The sequence below is a fragment of the Miniopterus natalensis genome, chromosome 1 (genome assembly GCF_054644295.1).
Source record: "Miniopterus natalensis isolate mMinNat1 chromosome 1, mMinNat1.hap1, whole genome shotgun sequence".
In the NCBI taxonomy this organism is placed as follows: Eukaryota; Metazoa; Chordata; class Mammalia; order Chiroptera; family Miniopteridae; genus Miniopterus; species Miniopterus natalensis.
The window spans coordinates 41,349,138-41,368,798 of record NC_142081.1 but is presented as its reverse complement, the minus strand read 5'-3'; the positions used below and the strand labels follow the sequence as shown (position 1 = coordinate 41,368,798).

At 34.7% G+C, this 19,661-nt stretch overlaps 1 protein-coding gene across 3 annotated transcripts in view; it reads right to left on the bottom strand.

The window, feature by feature from the left end:
• CLPX (caseinolytic mitochondrial matrix peptidase chaperone subunit X) overlaps positions 1–19,661 on the bottom strand; it is a 38,296-nt gene that overhangs the window by 3,194 nt on the left and 15,441 nt on the right. For 2 of the 3 annotated variants that reach the window (XM_016208612.2, XM_016208613.2), the window contains exons 4-13: positions 18,347–18,501; positions 16,501–16,660; positions 14,774–14,815; positions 10,597–10,773; positions 10,057–10,221; positions 9,133–9,221; positions 7,983–8,147; positions 3,875–4,174; positions 1,651–1,743; positions 292–398 (exon numbers count right to left, since the gene is read on the bottom strand). In XM_016208612.2, the coding sequence (XP_016064098.1) occupies positions 292–398; positions 1,651–1,743; positions 3,875–4,174; positions 7,983–8,147; positions 9,133–9,221; positions 10,057–10,221; positions 10,597–10,773; positions 14,774–14,815; positions 16,501–16,660; positions 18,347–18,501 (1,453 nt within the window). The remainder of the gene's footprint in view (positions 1–291; positions 399–1,650; positions 1,744–3,874; positions 4,175–7,982; positions 8,148–9,132; positions 9,222–10,056; positions 10,222–10,596; positions 10,774–14,773; positions 14,816–16,500; positions 16,661–18,346; positions 18,502–19,661) is intronic. The other variant, XM_016208614.2, reaches the window with a different exon arrangement.

Here is a 19,661-nt window from a genome sequence, read left to right as displayed (position 1 = left end):
GTTAGAGAATTAGTAGTAAAGTTCACTTAAATCTCTTCATTTGGATTACTTTTCTGTCTCTTTTAGTCTTTCTTAGGGGAAAAAGTAGAGGCCAATTTTAAACATCAATATTCACAAGACTCACAAAATATTATATTATAAACCAAAATTAGAACATTTTTGTACAGAAAATTTTATGAGATTATTGCATCCCTTATAAATATAAGGATTTTTATGACAAACCAATAAACTATAGCACTGAAGAGCTGATCTTAAATTTCAGGTCTGCTCTAGCTTGATAGTACACTTTACCGGACGTATCCTGGCTCCTTTTTTCCTTCTACTACTTCTTTGTCAACCTCCACACAAACAATATCAGAATTAGGAACTTCAAACATTGGTTCTAGTAACAGCTTTTCCTAAAGAGACAAAAAGTAATGAATGGCATGGAAAACTGAGGTTATATACAATTCTACAGGCCACAAATTGAAGTAATTAACTCAACCAATATTATGGAGACCTATTATGTACCAGGAACTGAATGTTGCAAAAGTCAATGTAAAAGCTTTTATATTCTTCATATTAAAACAGTGTCTAAATAAATTCAGAAAGAAGTCATTTTATAAGGGAAGGCTATTTGTACTTCTGCCTACTTAGGTCACCATCCACATACAAAAACACTATACTTTTGGATTCAGATGTTTCTCAAAAGCATTCCTGGTATATTCTATGACCAAGGAGGTCAACTGGTAATCCTTATTTCAAAAATGATTTAATACTAAATCATCTCTACCAGGCTTTTCAATTTTGACTATGACTTCAAATAAGCATGTCCCACAATTGTTTCAGTAGATCCAAAGTTGTTTACAACAGAAAACCACTTTCACCTACAGGTAGGGGCTAGATTATATTCCATCTCAAGGAAAATACTGGTTGAGTACATCAAATTTCTTAAAAAATGTCAATGCTATCACCTATTCTTCTAGTTTGCATGTTTATATAAATCTGTCCTTAATTGGTAGCACCTAAAGTCTAGGCCTTCATTAGAAAGTATAATCTCAAACTGTCCTACTGAGATGAGAGAAGTAATATTTAGCAGTGAAATCTGTAAAAGATAAAACAGACATGATCTTGTTTTGGGAGCATGTAGGGAAATAGAAACCCACTGTACAGCCAGACTTTGCAGGTAGGGGAAAGAGCTCTAAAGAAGAGAGTGGGCTATGGCTGAAAATAGGCTGGGTCTCTAGAATTCGTTACAAAATAAAAAATAGTGAGTTCATATCATACTGAAATATTTAGGGGTACAGTGTCATGGTACTTGCAAATTAATTTCAAGTAAACAAACAACAAAAATGAGGATCTCAGTAGGTCTGAGAAGGCACTCTGAAGCTTAGCCAAAAGGCCTCTATAGAATTTTCTGAAATTCTTCCTCCCTTGATCCTCATTTTTTTCTATTTCATTTATCATATTATGTGTATCCTTTGTTGCAAATACCTTAAAGTTTCTTTTTAGAAGAAGAAAAACATAATCTATGTGACGCCCCCCAAAAAATCATAAAAACACTTGGCCAATTTTCTGGATATATTTCCAAAGGAAGAACATGGAGGATTAATATTCTCAAAACTCAGATCAAGAAATAATCTAGTTTCTGTAATAATAACACCAGCTTACCATTATGGACCGAAGACCTCGTGCACCTGTTTTTCGTTCCAGTGCCAATCTGGCTATAGCTTTCAAAGCATCCTCAGTAACATTCAGTTCACACTAAAAATAAATTTAAAAGAAATGAGAACTTAGATAATAATTGATGATATATTCCTAATATCACCAACCATACAGCATTTGATCTATTAGTTATTACTACCTACCACCATTACTGGTCTGTTTAGAACAAAAAGGAAACAATGCTCTGACTTTACAGATAAAAAAGTGCCAGAGTGGTAAGTACACTGACTCACTTAGAAATATAGAGCCAGAAACTTTATGTTTTGACTGACCCTATCTGTCCCCCTTCAGAATAACGCATTTTTAGACTCTCAATTTCTTACTAAAAAACATACATTTTAAAGAGTGTTATTAAATGTTAGACAAGTTTCTCTAAATTACCACACATTTCAAAATACAGTTCAAATTATTGAGAATACAGGGGGAAAAGTCAAAGTACTTTGGAACATCAGATTTCACAAAATCTTAGTATTAAACAACTTTGGTTATTAATTTCAGCCTCCAGAAAATATAAAATTTAAGTGAGGTATTTGTCTCTTGTGGTTTTTTAGAACCTTGCCTTCAAGAAGCACCACTTGCCCTGGCTGGTGTGGCTCAGTTGGTTGGAGCACCATCCCATATACCAGAGGGTGGTGAGTTCAATTCCCTGTTAGGGCACATGCCCAGGTTTTGGTTTTGATCCTCAGTCTGGACACATGTGGGAGAAACAACCCATTGATGTCTCTCGATGTCTGTCTGTCTCTATGTCTGTCCCCCTATCTCCTCCTCCCCTCTCCCCTCTAAGATTAAAAAAAAAAAAAAAAAGCATCACTTGTTTCTGTCAATTAACCTATAAGAAGGTATCAGTTTTATGCATAACAAATTTGTCCTTAATCCTTCAAAAGGTTTTTTCCTAGATTAACATGGACTTTCTAGGACTTCATTTAACAATTATTGAACCCCTAAGTGCTTATATGTTAGAGACTGAATGATGACTCAGACACCCTCTTTGCCCTCAAGAAACTTAGTCTACTAGGAGGTGACAAATTAGCAAACTACCATTTACAGCACAGTGTATGCACATTGTGCTAAGGGAGCACCAAAGTGGGGGCATCTAAATAAGACCAGGGGACCACTGAAAGATTTTAAGGAGGGGAGTAAGATAATTACCTTGTGTTTATTCATTCAATAAATATTTATTAAGAACTTAATATCTGTTTGCTGGGCACTATGCTTAATCATTTAAAAGCGATCCACTCTGGAAGTAAAGCGGAAGATAATGATGGTGGTGATGGTCATAGACAGATTTGAGACGGGGAGACCGACTAATTAGGAACCAAATGCAAGGGTCAAGGTGAAGAGTGATAAAGGAGCTTGAGTTAAGGTAGTGGCAATGGCAATGGAAAGTAGGAGACTAATATTTAGAGATACTAAGTTCATAAAACCCAAAACATTTGCTATCAGATTGTGTGGGCTTGAGTGACCTCCAGGTTCCCGGTGTGCAGAAGTGTACGTAGGAGCTAATAAAACTTTATAGAAAAAACTACATAAAAATATGTAGTTTTTTAAGAAAGTACGCTGACACACGCCCCTAGCCGGTTTGCTCAGTGGTTAAAGCATCAGCCCATGGACTAAAGGGTCCTGGGTTCGATTCTGGCCAAAGGCACATACCTCATACTTTGGTTGCAGGCTCAATCCCCGGCCTCAGTCGAGGCGCATGCAGGAGGCAACCAATCGATATGTCTATCTCACATCGATGTTTCCCTCTCTCTCTCTCTCTCTCCCCACCCTCCACTCTGAAAAGCAATGGAAAAAATATCCTCAGGTGAGGATTTTAAAAAAAAGAAAGAAAAGTATACACAGTATATCACAATAAAAGCATTTAGAATACCAAGGCTGAAAGGGCAATCCTGTGTGTCTGGCTTCAGTTGAGTAGGATGCTGGAATAATTTTTCTCTCTTTATATATCTTTGGACTTGAAGCTACAATGAAGATTTTAATTAAGAAAAAATAAAGCCAACTCCTAAATGTCTAATATAATAAAATGTACGTTCCCTGATTCCTAGATCCACAGTTAGTGAGGAACAGGTTGGTATTCGATGAACAAGATTGCTTTTAAATTTATTATGCTAATTTATGCAGTTTCAATAGCAAAAACCCATAAATTAAGTATGAAAAATAAAAATCTAACCTTATCCATGCTGAATAAGGCCTGGTACTGAGGAATAACAGCATTACGTGGCTCAGTTAGTATTTGTACAAGTGTTTTTTCATCTAGACTATGCAAAGGAACTACCACAGGCAACCGTCCCACGAACTCAGGAATCATGCCAAATTCAATGAGATCTCTGGCTTCTACATGACGTAATAATCGATCCTTTTCTTCAATGTCTTGGTGAGTATTTGATTCGCCACTTCGATTGGCAAGGTCTGCAGCAGCTGCAGCCCGTCTGCCTTTTCCCAGATTAGATGGTGTTCCAAATCCAAGATACTGCCAAGGAACAAATGGATGTTATAAATAGCACAATGAAGTTGCATTGTATGAAGTACTTTGCATGCACATGTCATGTGATCTTTGCAACAGAAGAAAGTTCTATTATCATTCACATTTTACAAATGAAGCAAATTTACCTAGAAAGGTTAAATATGCTGACCAAGCTCTTGTTGCTCTAAGTGGTAAAGGCAGGATTCAAACTTGGGTCTAACTGCCTCCAGAACTGAGAACCTAACCACTACAGAATAACCAACTCATAAAGTATGATTTATAGTACAAGTAGATGAGTAAACACTCTGAAAGGAAGTCTCTTAGAACTCAGAGAGAGATGTTGCAGGGTTTGTCTGAGACCACTGAACTAGTGTGGTTTCCAAAATGGGTAAGAACTGAAAATAGAGACAGCAATTACTATGTAACCAAAGTTAATTTTGTAATACTGTAAAAAGGAGTAGTGCCTATGGAACAAGCAGCCTGTTAAAGAAATTATCCACAAGTGTTGTAAGTCACTGCTAAGCATTCCATTAAAATCATGATTTGGGCCCTGGCAGGCGTGGCTCAGTGGTTAGAGTGTCGGCCCAAGCAAAGAAGGGTCTTGATTCCCAGTCAGGGCTCATGTGGGAGGCAACCAATCTGTGTCTCTCTCACATCGATGTTTCTCTCTCCCTTTCTCTTTCTCCACCTCTCTCTCCCTACCTCCCTTCCACTCTCTCTGAAAAGCAATGGAAAAAATATATATCCTTGGGTAAGGATTAACAACAACAACAAAATCATGATTTGGGGTTGCATACCTCAATTTATGAATTATAATAATTTAACATTAGATTTTATATAAGGATGACATCAAACAAGAACGCTAACTTTGCTGCAAAAGGTTGGATATCTAAGGCATATAGATCTTGCTTTAGTCAATATAAAAGAACTATATTCTACATAATTATCAGAAAGTTTAATTTTGATATGTCATATAGCTTTTGTCAAAAGTATAAACACATGATGTATGAGAAAATAGCCTAAGTTAAAAATCAGTTCCTCTGATTCTCTAAGCTGTGTACATGGACAGTTACTGTATAGGAAAGCAAAATGCCTTTCATGCAATAATTTAAACACTGATTAAGCATATATATTATATAAGCATATACAGTAATAAATATATACATATTTATTATGTAAATATAAACATTAAGCATTACTATAAAACACTGGGGATATAAACCTGAACACAATCCTTACTCTAAAAGGGCTTATTGAGAGTGAGAACACATGAAGGTATTAAAGTATCATAGATGCAGTAAAGGACAACTGTACAGGAAACGATGGCAGTGGAAAGGAGGAAAAGGGGCATATATAGAGGAGTGAGGGTAGGAGGTGATCAAGAAAGCCTTCACAGAAGAATTGCCTAATCACTTAACAGACTTAGTCTTAAAGTATGAACACATATTTGCCAAGTAGACTGAAGTAGTGGAGGGCATGAATGAGCCAGAGAAATAAAACTTAGGACTACAAGCACTTTGATATGGTTAGGATACAGGTATATTATTTAATATTGTACCCCTGGCTTTCAACAAGGGTTGATAAAACAAAAGCCACATGGATGTGTTTAATCCTCTATAAAATCACTGCTGAAGACTCTTATGAAAACGCCTTTTCATAAAGATCTATGGTGACAAACTCTTTGTCTCTCCTGAAGACCTCATATGACCTAAATCTTCCTTCTATATGTTTCTATTCTCTTTTCTCACATGACTTTTAACTGTTCTTTTCTACATGTTTCTAGCTTCAAATTCTTTTTTGGAATTATTAATTATAAATAAATATCAGAATATGGTCTCTGCCTTTGGTTACAGAATTTCAATATAAAGCTTTCTTTCTCTTTCTCTCTCACACACACATACAGAAATAATTTTTCTAATTTGTTAGGCTAGTTTATGCAGAAATTCAAATGAAAAAAAAATTAAAAATATAAAAAATATAACACTATCCATGCTGAGTAAGGCATGGTACTGAGGAATAAGAGCATTACATGGTTCTGTTAGTATTTGTACAAAAGTTTTCTCATCTACACTATGCAAAGGAATTACCACAGGCAACTGTCCCATTAGCAGCACTGTATTTTTACTACTACTAAACTGCTACTGAAACTAGTGCATGCAAAGCCAAGGAGAGAGACTAAAGCAAGTGATACAGCAAAGAGTTGATCTATGACATATTCATTTAGGTAGAATATTATGTTATGTAAAACTCAAAAACATGGAAAATACAGGTATTTTACGCTTCTATGTTGATATTATATTTTATTATAATCAATCAACAAATAGGTACTGGGCATGTATCTTGTAGATACAAAGAAATAAGTTCCAGTTAAAATCAAGGTTAATAAGAATGTTCAAGAAATATCTATAAAACTATGTGGGATTCACAACCCTGGCTCCAACCCCCAAACTGCTCCCTTCCATTTGTCAGTAGGGGCAATGGAGACAAGCTCTTCATTGGGCTTCAATGAAATGAGCAAGAGGAATGAACAGAAATTTTACTGATACAGCACCTACCTCAAATAATAAAATAACTTTAAATGATATATCAAATTAAAATAATCAAGTTATACTTTAAAAATGCCCATATAGCCCAGCTGGGTGTGGCTCAGGGGTTGAGCGTCGACCTAGGATCCAGGTGATCGGGGTTTGATTCCTGGTCAGGGCACATGCCTGGGTTGTGGACTCGATCAATGACTCTCTCATCATTGATGTTTCTCTCTCTCTCTCTCCCTCTCCTTTCCCCTCTCTGAAATCAATAAAGATATATTTAAAAAAAACAACAAAAAACAACATGCCCATATAGCCCTAGCCGATTTGGTTCAGTGGTTAAGAGCGTCGGCCCATGGACTGAAGGGTCTCAGGTTCAATTCCAGCCAAGGGCACGTACCTGGGTTGCAGGCTCCATCCCCAGACCCAGTCAGGGTGCGTGCGGGAGGCAAATAATAGGTGTGTCTCTCTAGACACATTGATTTTTTTTTTCTCTCTCTCCCCCCCACTTCTACTCTCTCTAAAAAGCAACGGAAAAACTATCCTCAGGTGAGAATTAAAAAAAAAAAAAGCCCATATATGTGTACGTACACACACACACACACACACACACACACACATACATATATATATGTATATATATATGGTGTCCCCCAAAAAATGTATACACACTTTAACAACTGATAACTCACTTAGTTTTCACTCCTTTCAGGTTTAACCAATCTGTAATAATGGGTAAAGCCAGACCAAGCTTTGAACAAAGAAAATTTTTCCTAAAGTGCCACTAGACTTTTTTAAGGGGATATATAAAAGATAAAGTTTACGGTACAAAACTGGCAACAGTCAATGAAATGAGGGTGCACAAATATCGAACTAAATGATTCTTGACGTTTGCAATTCCATTGCTTCACATTATTAGCAGTGCCTGGACCAAAACAGTCATTTTTGAAAATAGGCATTGACCAAAAAAATAATTATTCATTTCTGTAGATTCTTTTAAATTCTGAAAATGAACTGTATGGTAATAAACACCGACTTTATAATCATTCAAAGTGTGTATACATTTTGGGGGGCACCTTGTATATAGATGATATTTAGAAATCTTCTAATTTACTAGTCTAAAATAAAAAATTTAAAACTAGAAATATATTTCTGGTATGCTCTAAGAAAACCTAATTCTTAAAAATTCTCAACTGGCATCCAGCAGATACAAGAATAGAAAATGAGTGTCCATCCTCTGTACCTTCAAATACTCTCTGTCCCAGTAACCCCTCAGAAAAACTTACCTTTTCATTTTTCCTCCTGCTGATGATTCTGTCTAAACCATTGAAAGCACCAGATGCAACAAACAGGATGTTTGTTGTATCAACTTGCACTGTTTCTCCACGTAGTTTGCGGGAATTCTTTTCTGGAACATTGACTATTGTGCCTTCTAGTAGTTTTAATAAGCCCTAAATAAAGAATGAATGATTTATAGCATCATCATATAAGTGAATTATTTACTATACTTTAGATAATGGAATTCAATGGGGAAAATAATATGTGGTTATGGTAAATGAGCATAACTAAAGAAAACTCCCATATTTCTACAACTAACATGAAAATCTAATGCATTATCACATTAAAAATTCATAAATTTATTTGGAATAGTTACAGGACTACTGATGCATTCAAGAAACAATCAACCAAGAAGATTGTTTTTGATGATAAAGACATAATTCTGACATCAAGATAGAATTATGACTCTATCAGATGGTGTCCAACCATTGTGGGAACATTAAAAATTTGAAAAAAGTTAAAGATTTGTCTTTCATATAAATATTTTATTCTACTCCTAGTATTAGACTAAAAAATATCTATATTTTGAGATGCCTTTATAAAAAAATTATGAAGCACATTTTCTAACTGTGATTATACCTCTCTCTGTCTTGGTCAAAGAAAGAAAGCAATTTCCTTAACCTGTAGTTTATGTCATAATTAATTACTACTAAAAGGTCATTTGACCAAAGGTCATTAGGACTTCAATTATCACTCCACAAGTAATGATACACTACTTTATCCTACCTTCTAACTAAGTGAAAAGAATAAGACACATGTACATAGTTCATCTGTGTCTAGTTAGAGCCAGAACTTTCTTTAAGTGTCCTCTAGAAATGTTTAACTGGGCCTTTGAGGAATAAAACCAATAAAAATTAAATTTCATTTTTTCTGTTCTTTCAAATATTTTCAAATTCCTAAGCATAGTAATTTGGTATTTAAAATTGCCAATAGCTTTCTCTTAGGATCTTAAGTACTTTCAAGTGGTATGTGGAGTTTGGGGATGAGAAAAATAAACAAAACAGAATCTAATTGAATATGAAACCAAACGTACAATATTGGGAGGCTGATGGATTCCCTTCCTTTTAGTGGGCTTGAACAAAATATTCAACTGCTTACTTGCTGAACGCCTTCTCCACCTACATCCCGTAACTGATGAATGCCTGGCACACTGCCAATCTTATCTACTTCATCCAGAAAGACAATTCCTATAATTTAAGGAGGAGTGTATTTATAATATGAAAAAGATATACACAAGATAACCCCAGCTTTAAAAGACTAGGCAGCCAGAGAGCAAGGTTAATTAAATCTTTCACACTTAACATATTCAATGGCTTAATGTTATAAAAATACACCGCTGTCTCTCCTATTCATCATTTTGTGCAAATGTTTTATAATTTTATAGAATATTACTTGGGTATGATAACCAATTTTCTCTGACAATAGTTATCTACCCCACTAATGTTTTCAGGTTCTTTATTGTAGGAGCTGAGATAGAGGTACAGTGTAGAAGCAGGAGGGACGTGTAGTGCTGGTACTAGTAAAACTTTGGCTTACTCTTTCCCAACTATATTATTGTCTTAAAGGAATTTGAACAGGAAGCTGTGAAGCTCTTCATGCAAACAAGGACAAATGATAGATGGGGAAAGAAATGCAGCATCTATGATACCCTATAGGTGAACAGGCTGATCTGTTTCTAGATTCATCCTACACTCTCCTGCCCTTGCCCCCTTCTCCTCCCCACCCCAACAACAGGAGTCTGGAGAAGAGTCAGAACAGCAAACACAATGATAGTATTAAGGATAAAATGGAATAGTAATTTAGCCAGTTTTCACCCTAGTAATCATATGATGACAATAAAGCAAAGCAAACTTTGTGGCCCTTGGGCAGTATACTAGAAAATGTTTAATATAGCCACTTTTATATAATTACAGAATTTTATTCCTTGATTCAAAATAAGAATTACATTCACTCTTAATATTAGACTACTTCCTCAATAGACTACATCTGGGGACAGACAAGCAAGCTATGCTGAAAACATACCTTGTTGTGCTTTTTCTACATTATAGTTGGCATCTTGGAGCAGTTTGGCAATCACAGATTCAATATCTTCACCTACATATCCAGCCTGAGTCAAAGTCGTACAGTCACAGATAGCAAAAGGAACATCAAGGCATTTAGCTAAAGTTTGTGCCAGCAGAGTTTTACCTATAAATAGAAACAGTAACTAAAAGTTTACTGAAAATATGTTGACCTACAAATCCTCTACTAAAATGCAAAATAAATTTGAATGGTATAAAATTAAAAAACCACTGTTACATTTTTTCCCCACTATTATTCAGATCTAATGTCATTTTACTTTTATTATCCCTGGTAAGATGTCAGACTTGGCCTAAAGGGCAATACCAATGCCTCAAATTCAGCTTGAATCCTGTGTGGAAATACTGATAATATATGCATAAGATTGACCTTAGATTTTCTTTCTCAAGCACCAAGATCTCCCAATCACAAAACACAGGTTACAAAATCATTTATATCCTATTTTTAAAAATCAGTAGTAAATTTTTTCAGGAAGTTATTTACCTGACCCAGTTGGTCCAAGCAGCAAAATATTACTCTTTTCAAGTTTTATGTCATCATGGGAGGAATCCAATACTTCACCTCCTCGTTTTTCCTGAGGCATTTGTTGATTTACCTGTTGCTGCATTGATGCTCCTAAAGCATTACCATGTGGACTAATTCCAGCAATCTGAAGCAATTCTGAAAAAATGTTAAAAGGAATTACTAGAGCTTCATTTGACTTTACTTGAAAAAATGCCCAATAAAACCTTATGTCTAAAACCAATCACTTACTTAGCAAAATTTAAATATTTTGACAATCTGTCTTACCTAAAAAGAAAGAAAATTTCCAATAATCTAGTGACAAATTTACAAGGCACAATGATTATTCAGGGAACCTCAAGCAAAGAAAATGGATTCTTTTTTCACCCCCTCCTTATTTATGTAAACCTGTATGAAAAAGCCCTTTCACTCAAGGGAAGGCAGTATAATGGAAAGAGAGCAGTGGCCAGGAGTCAGGAGCTTTAGTTTTTTATCCTTCATCTCTAAATGGCTATATGATTTGGGCATGTCTATAAACTTAGTGCTGTTTCCTAATCTATAAAATGGCAACAACTCCTGTCCTATCACTTTCAAACACATGATTGGAAGGTGTATTAATAAAATGCAATTGATTTGGAGGCACTTGAAAGATAAAGGTAAATGAGAAGGTATATATATTTTTACAAATGAGAAGCATGGCTATAGAGAAAAACAATGAACTGAGAAATAGAGAATTTGGTTCTAGCCTCAGTTCTGCTGCTGTGCAGTTATAGGACCACGGCAAGTCACTTAACTTTACTGGCCCTGCTTCCTTATTATAAAGTGAAAATACGAGCCATATGACCTCCACAGTCTCTTCCACATCTAAGAATAATTCTGTGAGTCTACCAGAGAAACCAAATATGGTAAGACTCACTATCCCTGGCCCTATCTGAATCTGATTTTTTAGGATTTCAACTGGATCTTTCTAGTCCCTTCATTAAAGATACAAAGCTTAACTAGGTGGGACTGATATTGTTGGTGAACTATCAGTTTATCAGCAGATCCCTAAGACAAAAACAAAACAAAGTAAAATTTTATTCTCACTCCTCCTTGGCTGAAGGAGAGAATCCCAATGGCATTTTCAATTGTCCAGACTTGTAAATATCCATATTGCTCCTGGTTCTCAGCATTTGAGGTATCTGCGCTCATATTATACTTGCTTATATTTTCTGAATTTATTTTTAGGTTGCTTCTAACTAATGAGTTAAGAATATCAGTACTTTCCAATGCTTACTGTTTTAATCAAACCAATAGACAGATGTCCAACAGAAACAAATATTTAAGGTCCTATTCCATCTGGCTTGTCACTTTCAAACTATCTTAGTGGTCACATTTAAGAGAAAGGGTTATTCTATTCATCAAAAATAACAGGGATTTAATAAGCATTTTAATTTAATCGTGCTACAGTTGAGAATTAATGATTAATGACTAATTCATAATGCTATGCCTCATTACAATCCACATAAGGCAAAAAAAATGCAGTCCCCTACTTGAGTATAGTTAGTTAGCTAGTTGTCCCGAGCAAAACTGTTGGGTTTTTTAAAAATTTCAGCAAAGTGTAGTTAGGAATTGTGACAATATAAGAAGAGGCTTGGCTCAAGTGTAGGTCTGCCCAATGAGGAAAAAATGATTTAGGTGAGTAATTTGAATAAAATTGAAAGTATCATATTAACTACAATGGAGTCACGTGATACATGTATTTAACTTATTCAATGATTTAAGTTAATAAAAAAGGAATAATTTAAATAGTACAGAACAGATATGTTAGTCATTACATTTTATGAAAATATGCCACAGTAAACTTGATATAACTCTCCTGCTTTTAGTTAGTCTCTGTTTCTGTGTATCTCTCATTGCATAAGCAACTCTCTATAATGAGCAGGACTATAAGCAGGGAGGCTAGCACAGTGATTAGATGCATAAAAATCATCAGCTGTGTGTGGCCCTGGACAAATTACTTAAAATTTTTGTGCTTCAGTTTTCTCATATGTAAAATGAGAGTGAAAATAAGTTTCTGTCTTAGAGGTGTTGGAAAGATTAAATGAGTTAATATATGTAAAACAGTTAATATATGTAAAACAGAACAGTGCCTGGCAGATAGTTTTATAAGTGTCATAGAAGAATTTGCTATTAGCATTGCTATTTTGCTTGTGTTTAAGTATTTCTATAATATAGTCCTTAAATGCAAGCCAACTACTTCATCTGATGCTCAACTTAAGAAAAACATCTGTTCCAATGATGGAGAAAAAAACCATCAGTCTTTTTTTAGTTGGTTTTCTCTTCTTCTTGTATAAGGAAAGGAACAAGCTCATGGACAAGACCTGGATAATGTCCCAGTCCCAGTTTCCAGTCACTTTGTTCCAAATACAGATTGTAAATTTTTATGGCATGGGGTACTATTACCATCAGTCATCAGTCTTATTATGTAGTATGTTGGTCTCAAAGATGTGATATCCAAAGGAACTTTCAAGAATATTTTGATTATATATGTCTTTGGCCTAATGCCCTAACTTTAGAACTTAAAACCCCCACACAGGACAAGACTAAACTATACTGAAGACAAATTCTATTTAAGCTTTCAAAATATTAATTTCCAAGTCAATCAATATATATAATTATAAACTGCTTTTACCTAAGTTTGTAAACATTACTTGTGAACATTTAAATTACATTAAATCATTACATATATCACATATTTTTTTAAATATTCACTGTAGACTTTACTAGTTTCACGAGCCATCTGCCCAAATATATAAATATTGACAGCATATTTGATTATATTTTTGGATTATAAAACATATATTATACATGCATATAAAGTGTATTATTTATATCTTACCTTCTTATATGTAATCTAATTCTATTGCACTTACTGTGTTTCTTAATTTTATCATGCACGGTATAATCATTATTTCCATACAATTTAAAAATAACTAGATAATATAATTTTATTACTTATAATAAATCTCATGCCAGAGTTGGTAAACTGGTTATGTTCTCATGGCGCATCCTACATATATAGTACACTTCAAATAGTAGATATATAATACTGCTTGGTTCAAAGGCAAAGTAAAAGTATCAAACTTGTAAGTGAAAAATGTTCATACTGATTTATTATCTTTTTACTTGTGTTTGTTATTTTAATTACTGAATCAAAGGCCACATAAATCTTTTTATAATACTCCTGGAACCATCACCCTCTGTGCAGCAATTATAACCACCTCCAAAGGAATAGGTGCAAAACATCAGAATGGCCACTATCCTTGATGTATCAGGTCCTTCCATACCCTCTATCAGACCTTCTGATGCTTATAGGGGCAATCCAGAGCTGGAAACAGTGAGTTGGGGCTTATTCATAATTTGCAAGGCTACACTAAGCTTCACATACGCCAAAAAATAAAGTGTGGCTTCTGGCAAAGAGTAGCCATAAGATAATCTGCCTCTTATAATTCTGTCACTTATAATTATGCAGACCAACTCTAACTGTAAGGCAAAAAAAAAAAAAGATTTAAAATGGCAAACTATAGATTTTTACAAATACAACTCCTGTTATTATATAGGTCTACATTTATGGAGAAAAACTATATATAATACTTTTTATCTCTCTACATTATGCTTTACAAAATACCACAACACCCCTAGCCGGTTTGGCTCAGTGGTTAGAGCATCAGCCCGCAGACTGAAGGGTCTCAGGTTCGATTCCGGCCAAGGGCACGTACCTCAGTTGCAGGCTCCATCCCCGACCCCGGTTGGTTGGGGCCATTCGGGAGGCAACCAGTCGATGCATCTCTCTCACATCGACGTTTCTCTCTCTCTCCTTCCATTCTCTGAAAAGCAATGGAAAAAATATCCTCAAGTGAGGATTAAAAAAAAAACAAACGATAAAATCAAATATCTGAAATAACCCAACGTATACAAACTACACAAATGTTATGAAAAACTGTTCCAAAGTTATATATACCATGTATGGTAAACCTGTTTAGATAATATATAACATCTTTCTTGGTAATACACAAGCAAATACATGTCCCCCATTACTACTGCTGACATATTTCACTGAGGTAAATCTCAAAAGGAAGAATGATTGCAGAGGAGGACCTGAGGAGAGGTCACTTACTTGTAAATCTGTACTCATCCTCCCGTCTTCTTATTTCTAACTCTAAGAAAGAGGATGAAAATGGCAACATGAAAATATTATATATTTGTTTAGGGGAACAAACAAGGAGTATCCCACTTCTTGTCTCTTCCAGATATACTTAAAGAATGTCTTCATTAACTTTTCAAAACATTATAAAGAATCTATATGTTGTATCCTTTCTACATTTAAAAAAAAACAACAATGGCTGTCCAGTTGCTAATATTCACATTTGTCAAATATAAAGTTGGTTATCTATTTTAAGAAAAAAGTAGTAATAATTTAAGTCTTCAATAAGAGTTTAAACCCCTCATACTATAAAATATTATATAACCATTTGTTTTTCTAGAACTAGAACAGCTTAATTATTGATTTGTTGACTGAAGAAACCAGAAAAAATCCTTTTGCTCCATGACTAGGCAGTGCTTTTTGGACCTTATTAAAACGAAGGCTCCAAATCTTCCATTAGTTATTCTGACTTACACTTTCTAAAAATAGAGTAACTGATACTACCACATAACTATTTTGCAGTAGGTTCAACAAGCGAGCAAGTGTCTTCATTGAGCCAGTTATATATTTAGTAGCTACTGAAAGTAATCAAAAGATATTGTAGTTTTATAAATGTAAGTATTTAGCAGTACTCCCTCAAATTGTAAAATGATGAATAAAAGAATGTAAAATGATAGCTGTAGGCCTCAGTAAGAAATCAGGACTCCATGGCCAATAACAAAACTTAAAATATTTACACTTTATTATTTTTTTAATAAAATCATTCTATTAATATAACACACATTGCCCTGGCTGGTGCCCCTCAGCTGTTTGAGCACTGTCGTGTGCACCAAGGAGGTTGCCAGTTCAACTCCTGATCAAGGTACATGCCCTGGTTGCAGGCTCGACCTCCTGTAGGGTTCATGCAGGAGACAGCCAATCAATGTGCTCTCGCATCGATCTTTCTTTCTCTCCCTTTCTCTCATGCTCTCTCTTTCCTTTCCTCTCTCTCTAAAAATCAATAAACTATTCTATAAAATATATATATATAATACATTATTTTCCACAGTAAGTTGAGATTACACAGTTTATATGTATAGTAGAATCTATCATTAGTAGGATTTATACTTTGAATCACTTACAAATTTGCCCCTAACCTTGTGCACTGTAGCTGGGGCCTAAAAAGGAAAGGAAAGAGCGCTGTATATGTTCTGCAAGAATTATCTCCATATACATATGACTTAGGCAGATGAAATTCTGTACCCTGAACCCAAAAGAGAAGAACTCAGAGTCATACAGAGCATTGCAATGATAGGATCATGGGGAACTAGTTGTGGTGAGGTCTATAATTCAAAGATGGTATCTCAACCTCTACCTCAGTGACTTTCAAACATTTTTCACTGAGACCCTTGATAAGAAATACATTTTACTCTGTGACTCAGAACCCATGCACATATACCTAAAAGAAAAAGTTTTAAGAAACAATATTTAACTATAGTTAATGTACTCTGGTATTTTCTATTCAAATCTATTAACTTTTGTTTTTTAATGCTGTTGGCAACCTACCAAAATAATTTCATAATTCACTAATGAGACATGACCTGTACTTTGAAAGCTGCTATACTATACTAAAAGCATTTTAAGACAAAAGCAAGGAGTTGCAATAAAGATTACTTCTAGGCATAGTAATCTCTACTTTGGCCAAATATCAAAACACTAACCTCTAGGTGTTAATGATGTCTGCTTTTCAACCTCTGCTTGCTGCCTCAGATTAGTTGGAATATTATTATATATTCTCTTATAATGATTGTACACAGCAACTGAAAGCACCTTCTTAGCAAATGACTGGCCAACAACATACTTGTCGAGGTAGTTATAAATCTGAAAAATAATTAGGTTTGAATAATTTAATATAAACCATCATAAAAACACACACATTAAAAAAGTTATATACTTAGCATATTTGCTTCCAGTTTTAAATTTGAACAAGGACTCATCAAAAACAAAATGCCAAGGGCATGATATATTACGTAGCTATGATTCAAGGTCCTAAGCCCTAAATGTACAAAAGCACAATTTATGTGTTCTCTAGCCTAACAAAGTATCTCTGTCCTCTTCTAGGGCTACGCTAGTTTCTATTCTATAAACAATGCCATTGATCCTAATTTTTAAAAGTTAATATTAAAGACACTTAGAATACCTACACATGCCACCCGGAGTCTAAAGGTATTATCATTAATGTAAATCATTTAATTAATCCTTTCTACAACTCTCTCAATCATATAAATAATATTCTTCACATGAATAAAGACAATGTATTATAAAACTACCCTTTTCAAAAATAGGCACCACATAATCAAAAGCCATTATACTACCAGTATCTGTGTTTTAATACTCAAAAACATTTAGCTTTTTCTCAGATATCAACTTTAAAGCTACTTATTTATCTACATGGCAATATACAAGTTTTAATCTTAGAAGAAACTAAAGCTCTATTTGATTCTTGGATACTGCCAACAGCTTGGAACCTGGGGTAAATTCCTTCAGCTTTCGGTAAATAGAAATTAACTGTTAATATTAACTAACTCTGGAAAAGAGTTAAATTGCCTAATTTTCTAGAACTTTGACTCAGATGTCTAAAGTCTACACAAATTAGTAGAGAACATAAAGTTTAATGGCTATCTTTTCTATTACATTATTTATTTTTACATGACAAATTCTTTTAATTGTTGAGCATATGCATAGTTTATAGAGCATATTTATAGTTTTTTAAAAATCTTCATTCCTCACAAACTACACTCATGAATTACTAAATCTTCCACAGCACATTTGGGTGAAGACACAAATGCACTACTATCAAAACAGAGTAGAAGAAAGCTACACCGAGGCAGAGGATGAGAAATGACCAAAGAGGACAAACATCTGCGATATGCCAGAACACAGGCACACAGCCCAGGAGCAGGGCTCCGTTCTCAGAAAGTGCACACCAAGCACCCACCCAATGGAGCTGGTGGCACACTCTGTTGCATTTCATACAGCCAAATCACAATCTGTCTGAGACTCCTGGAAAGAGCCCAGTAGCAAAAGCCACAGTGCTGCAGAGGAGAGTGCCAGCATACTGGCCATGAAAAAAATCACTCATTGTTAGCCTGAGGCTTTTACCATGAAGTAGACTAATTTAATGAGGGGGGGGGAATTGCAAGCTGGTATTATTTAGGTGCTCAAACTAACAAAAATAAATCCAAAGTTGCTCTATTTGAAGGTTATCATTTTAAGTTAATTTAGTATTAACACTATTTTATATTTATATTTAGTATAACACTATTTTAATAATCATCCAACTACATTTCATTGCTACTGAATACAGTAATCATGACATGGGAAAAAAGCAATGGACTCCATACCTAAATTCCAAGTATCAAATATCAAAAACAATTTAGCCAAATATAGTCCATATTAATAACTTACAATATGTGTGTTTAAATACTAGTATTAAGATCCAATATAAACTGAGGAGAGGGGAGCAATGAAATGTTTTCAAGATCAAATGCTTGTAAGACTTTATACCTTCTTGGGAGGAGGAGGAGGTTTCTGTTGGAATGCCAATTTTACAGCTTCTGCCGCCGATTCTGGTTCTTTAATTACGCTTTTCTTTGAGTCTGCTTCAGATAGCACAACAAAAAAATGGTGACATTTTTCACACTTCACAAAACGGGTGGATGCTGTAAAAGAAAAGGAAAGTGAGCAGAGAAAAATAAGTAATTCAACTAGTGTTTCACCTAAAAGATTCACTGCAAATGAAAACTATGTACTTGACAAAAAGTAGGCTTGTAGTTCACTCCACGAGCCACAACAAACAGCCTAGTTTACATCTAAGATAGATAATAAAGACAGATGAGTTCAGTCTGCTACATATACTTCATTTCCACTAGGTTCTTTCATTTTATGATATAACCCATTAAGAGAAAAGACAGAGAGAGTCTTTCAACTTCCCAAACACTAAAGTTAATTTTTAAAACCACCATGGTAAGAATGTTAATTGTTTATTCCATTGAAATATGTGAACAAACTGTGAAAAAAGTAAAATACAAGTAAATTAATTTTCCCCCAACATTTTATTAAAAATTTTAAACATAAACAGAAGTTGAAAGAAAGAAATCGATTCTAATCCCTAAAAATATAAAAAAGTACATTCCTTAGGTTCTTTTCAAACCTATAAGCATTTTTTAAAATATATTTTTATTGATTTCAGAGAGAGGAAGGGAGAGAGAGAGATAGAAACATCAATGATGAGAGAGCCGCCATTGATCAACGGCCTCCTGCATGCCCCCTGACTGGGGATCAAGCCTGCAACCTGGGCATGTGCCCTAACTGGGAATCAAACCGTGATCTCCTGGATCCTAGGTCAATGCTCAACTGCTGAGCCACGCCCAGCCAGGCAACCTATGAGCATTTTATAAAACCTTAACTTGGTAAAAAGGTAAAGGTATTTCATACCTATGTTATTTTTATCTTTAATACTTCCACTAATTCCTATTTCTTTGACCTAAAAACCACTGAGTCATACTTACTTAAAGATAATTATACAGCTTTTGAAAACAACACAAAGGCAGTTAAAAGTGAGGGTAAAAATGCTTTCTTAGTGGCAACACATCAACTATAGAATATCCTGTGTTAAACCAAAAGTGATTTCTTCCTTTCTCTCTTTCTAAAACACAGCTTTAGGATGTAGACATATGGCCATATACTCTTAATCTTCTCCAAGCCCACCCCTACTAATGGTAACCAGGGAACTCAGAAAGCAGCATGATAGTAGAGAAACCCAGACAGACTATTAACAGATACAAAGCAAATGATACACAGAAATTAGTTACATGTTGGT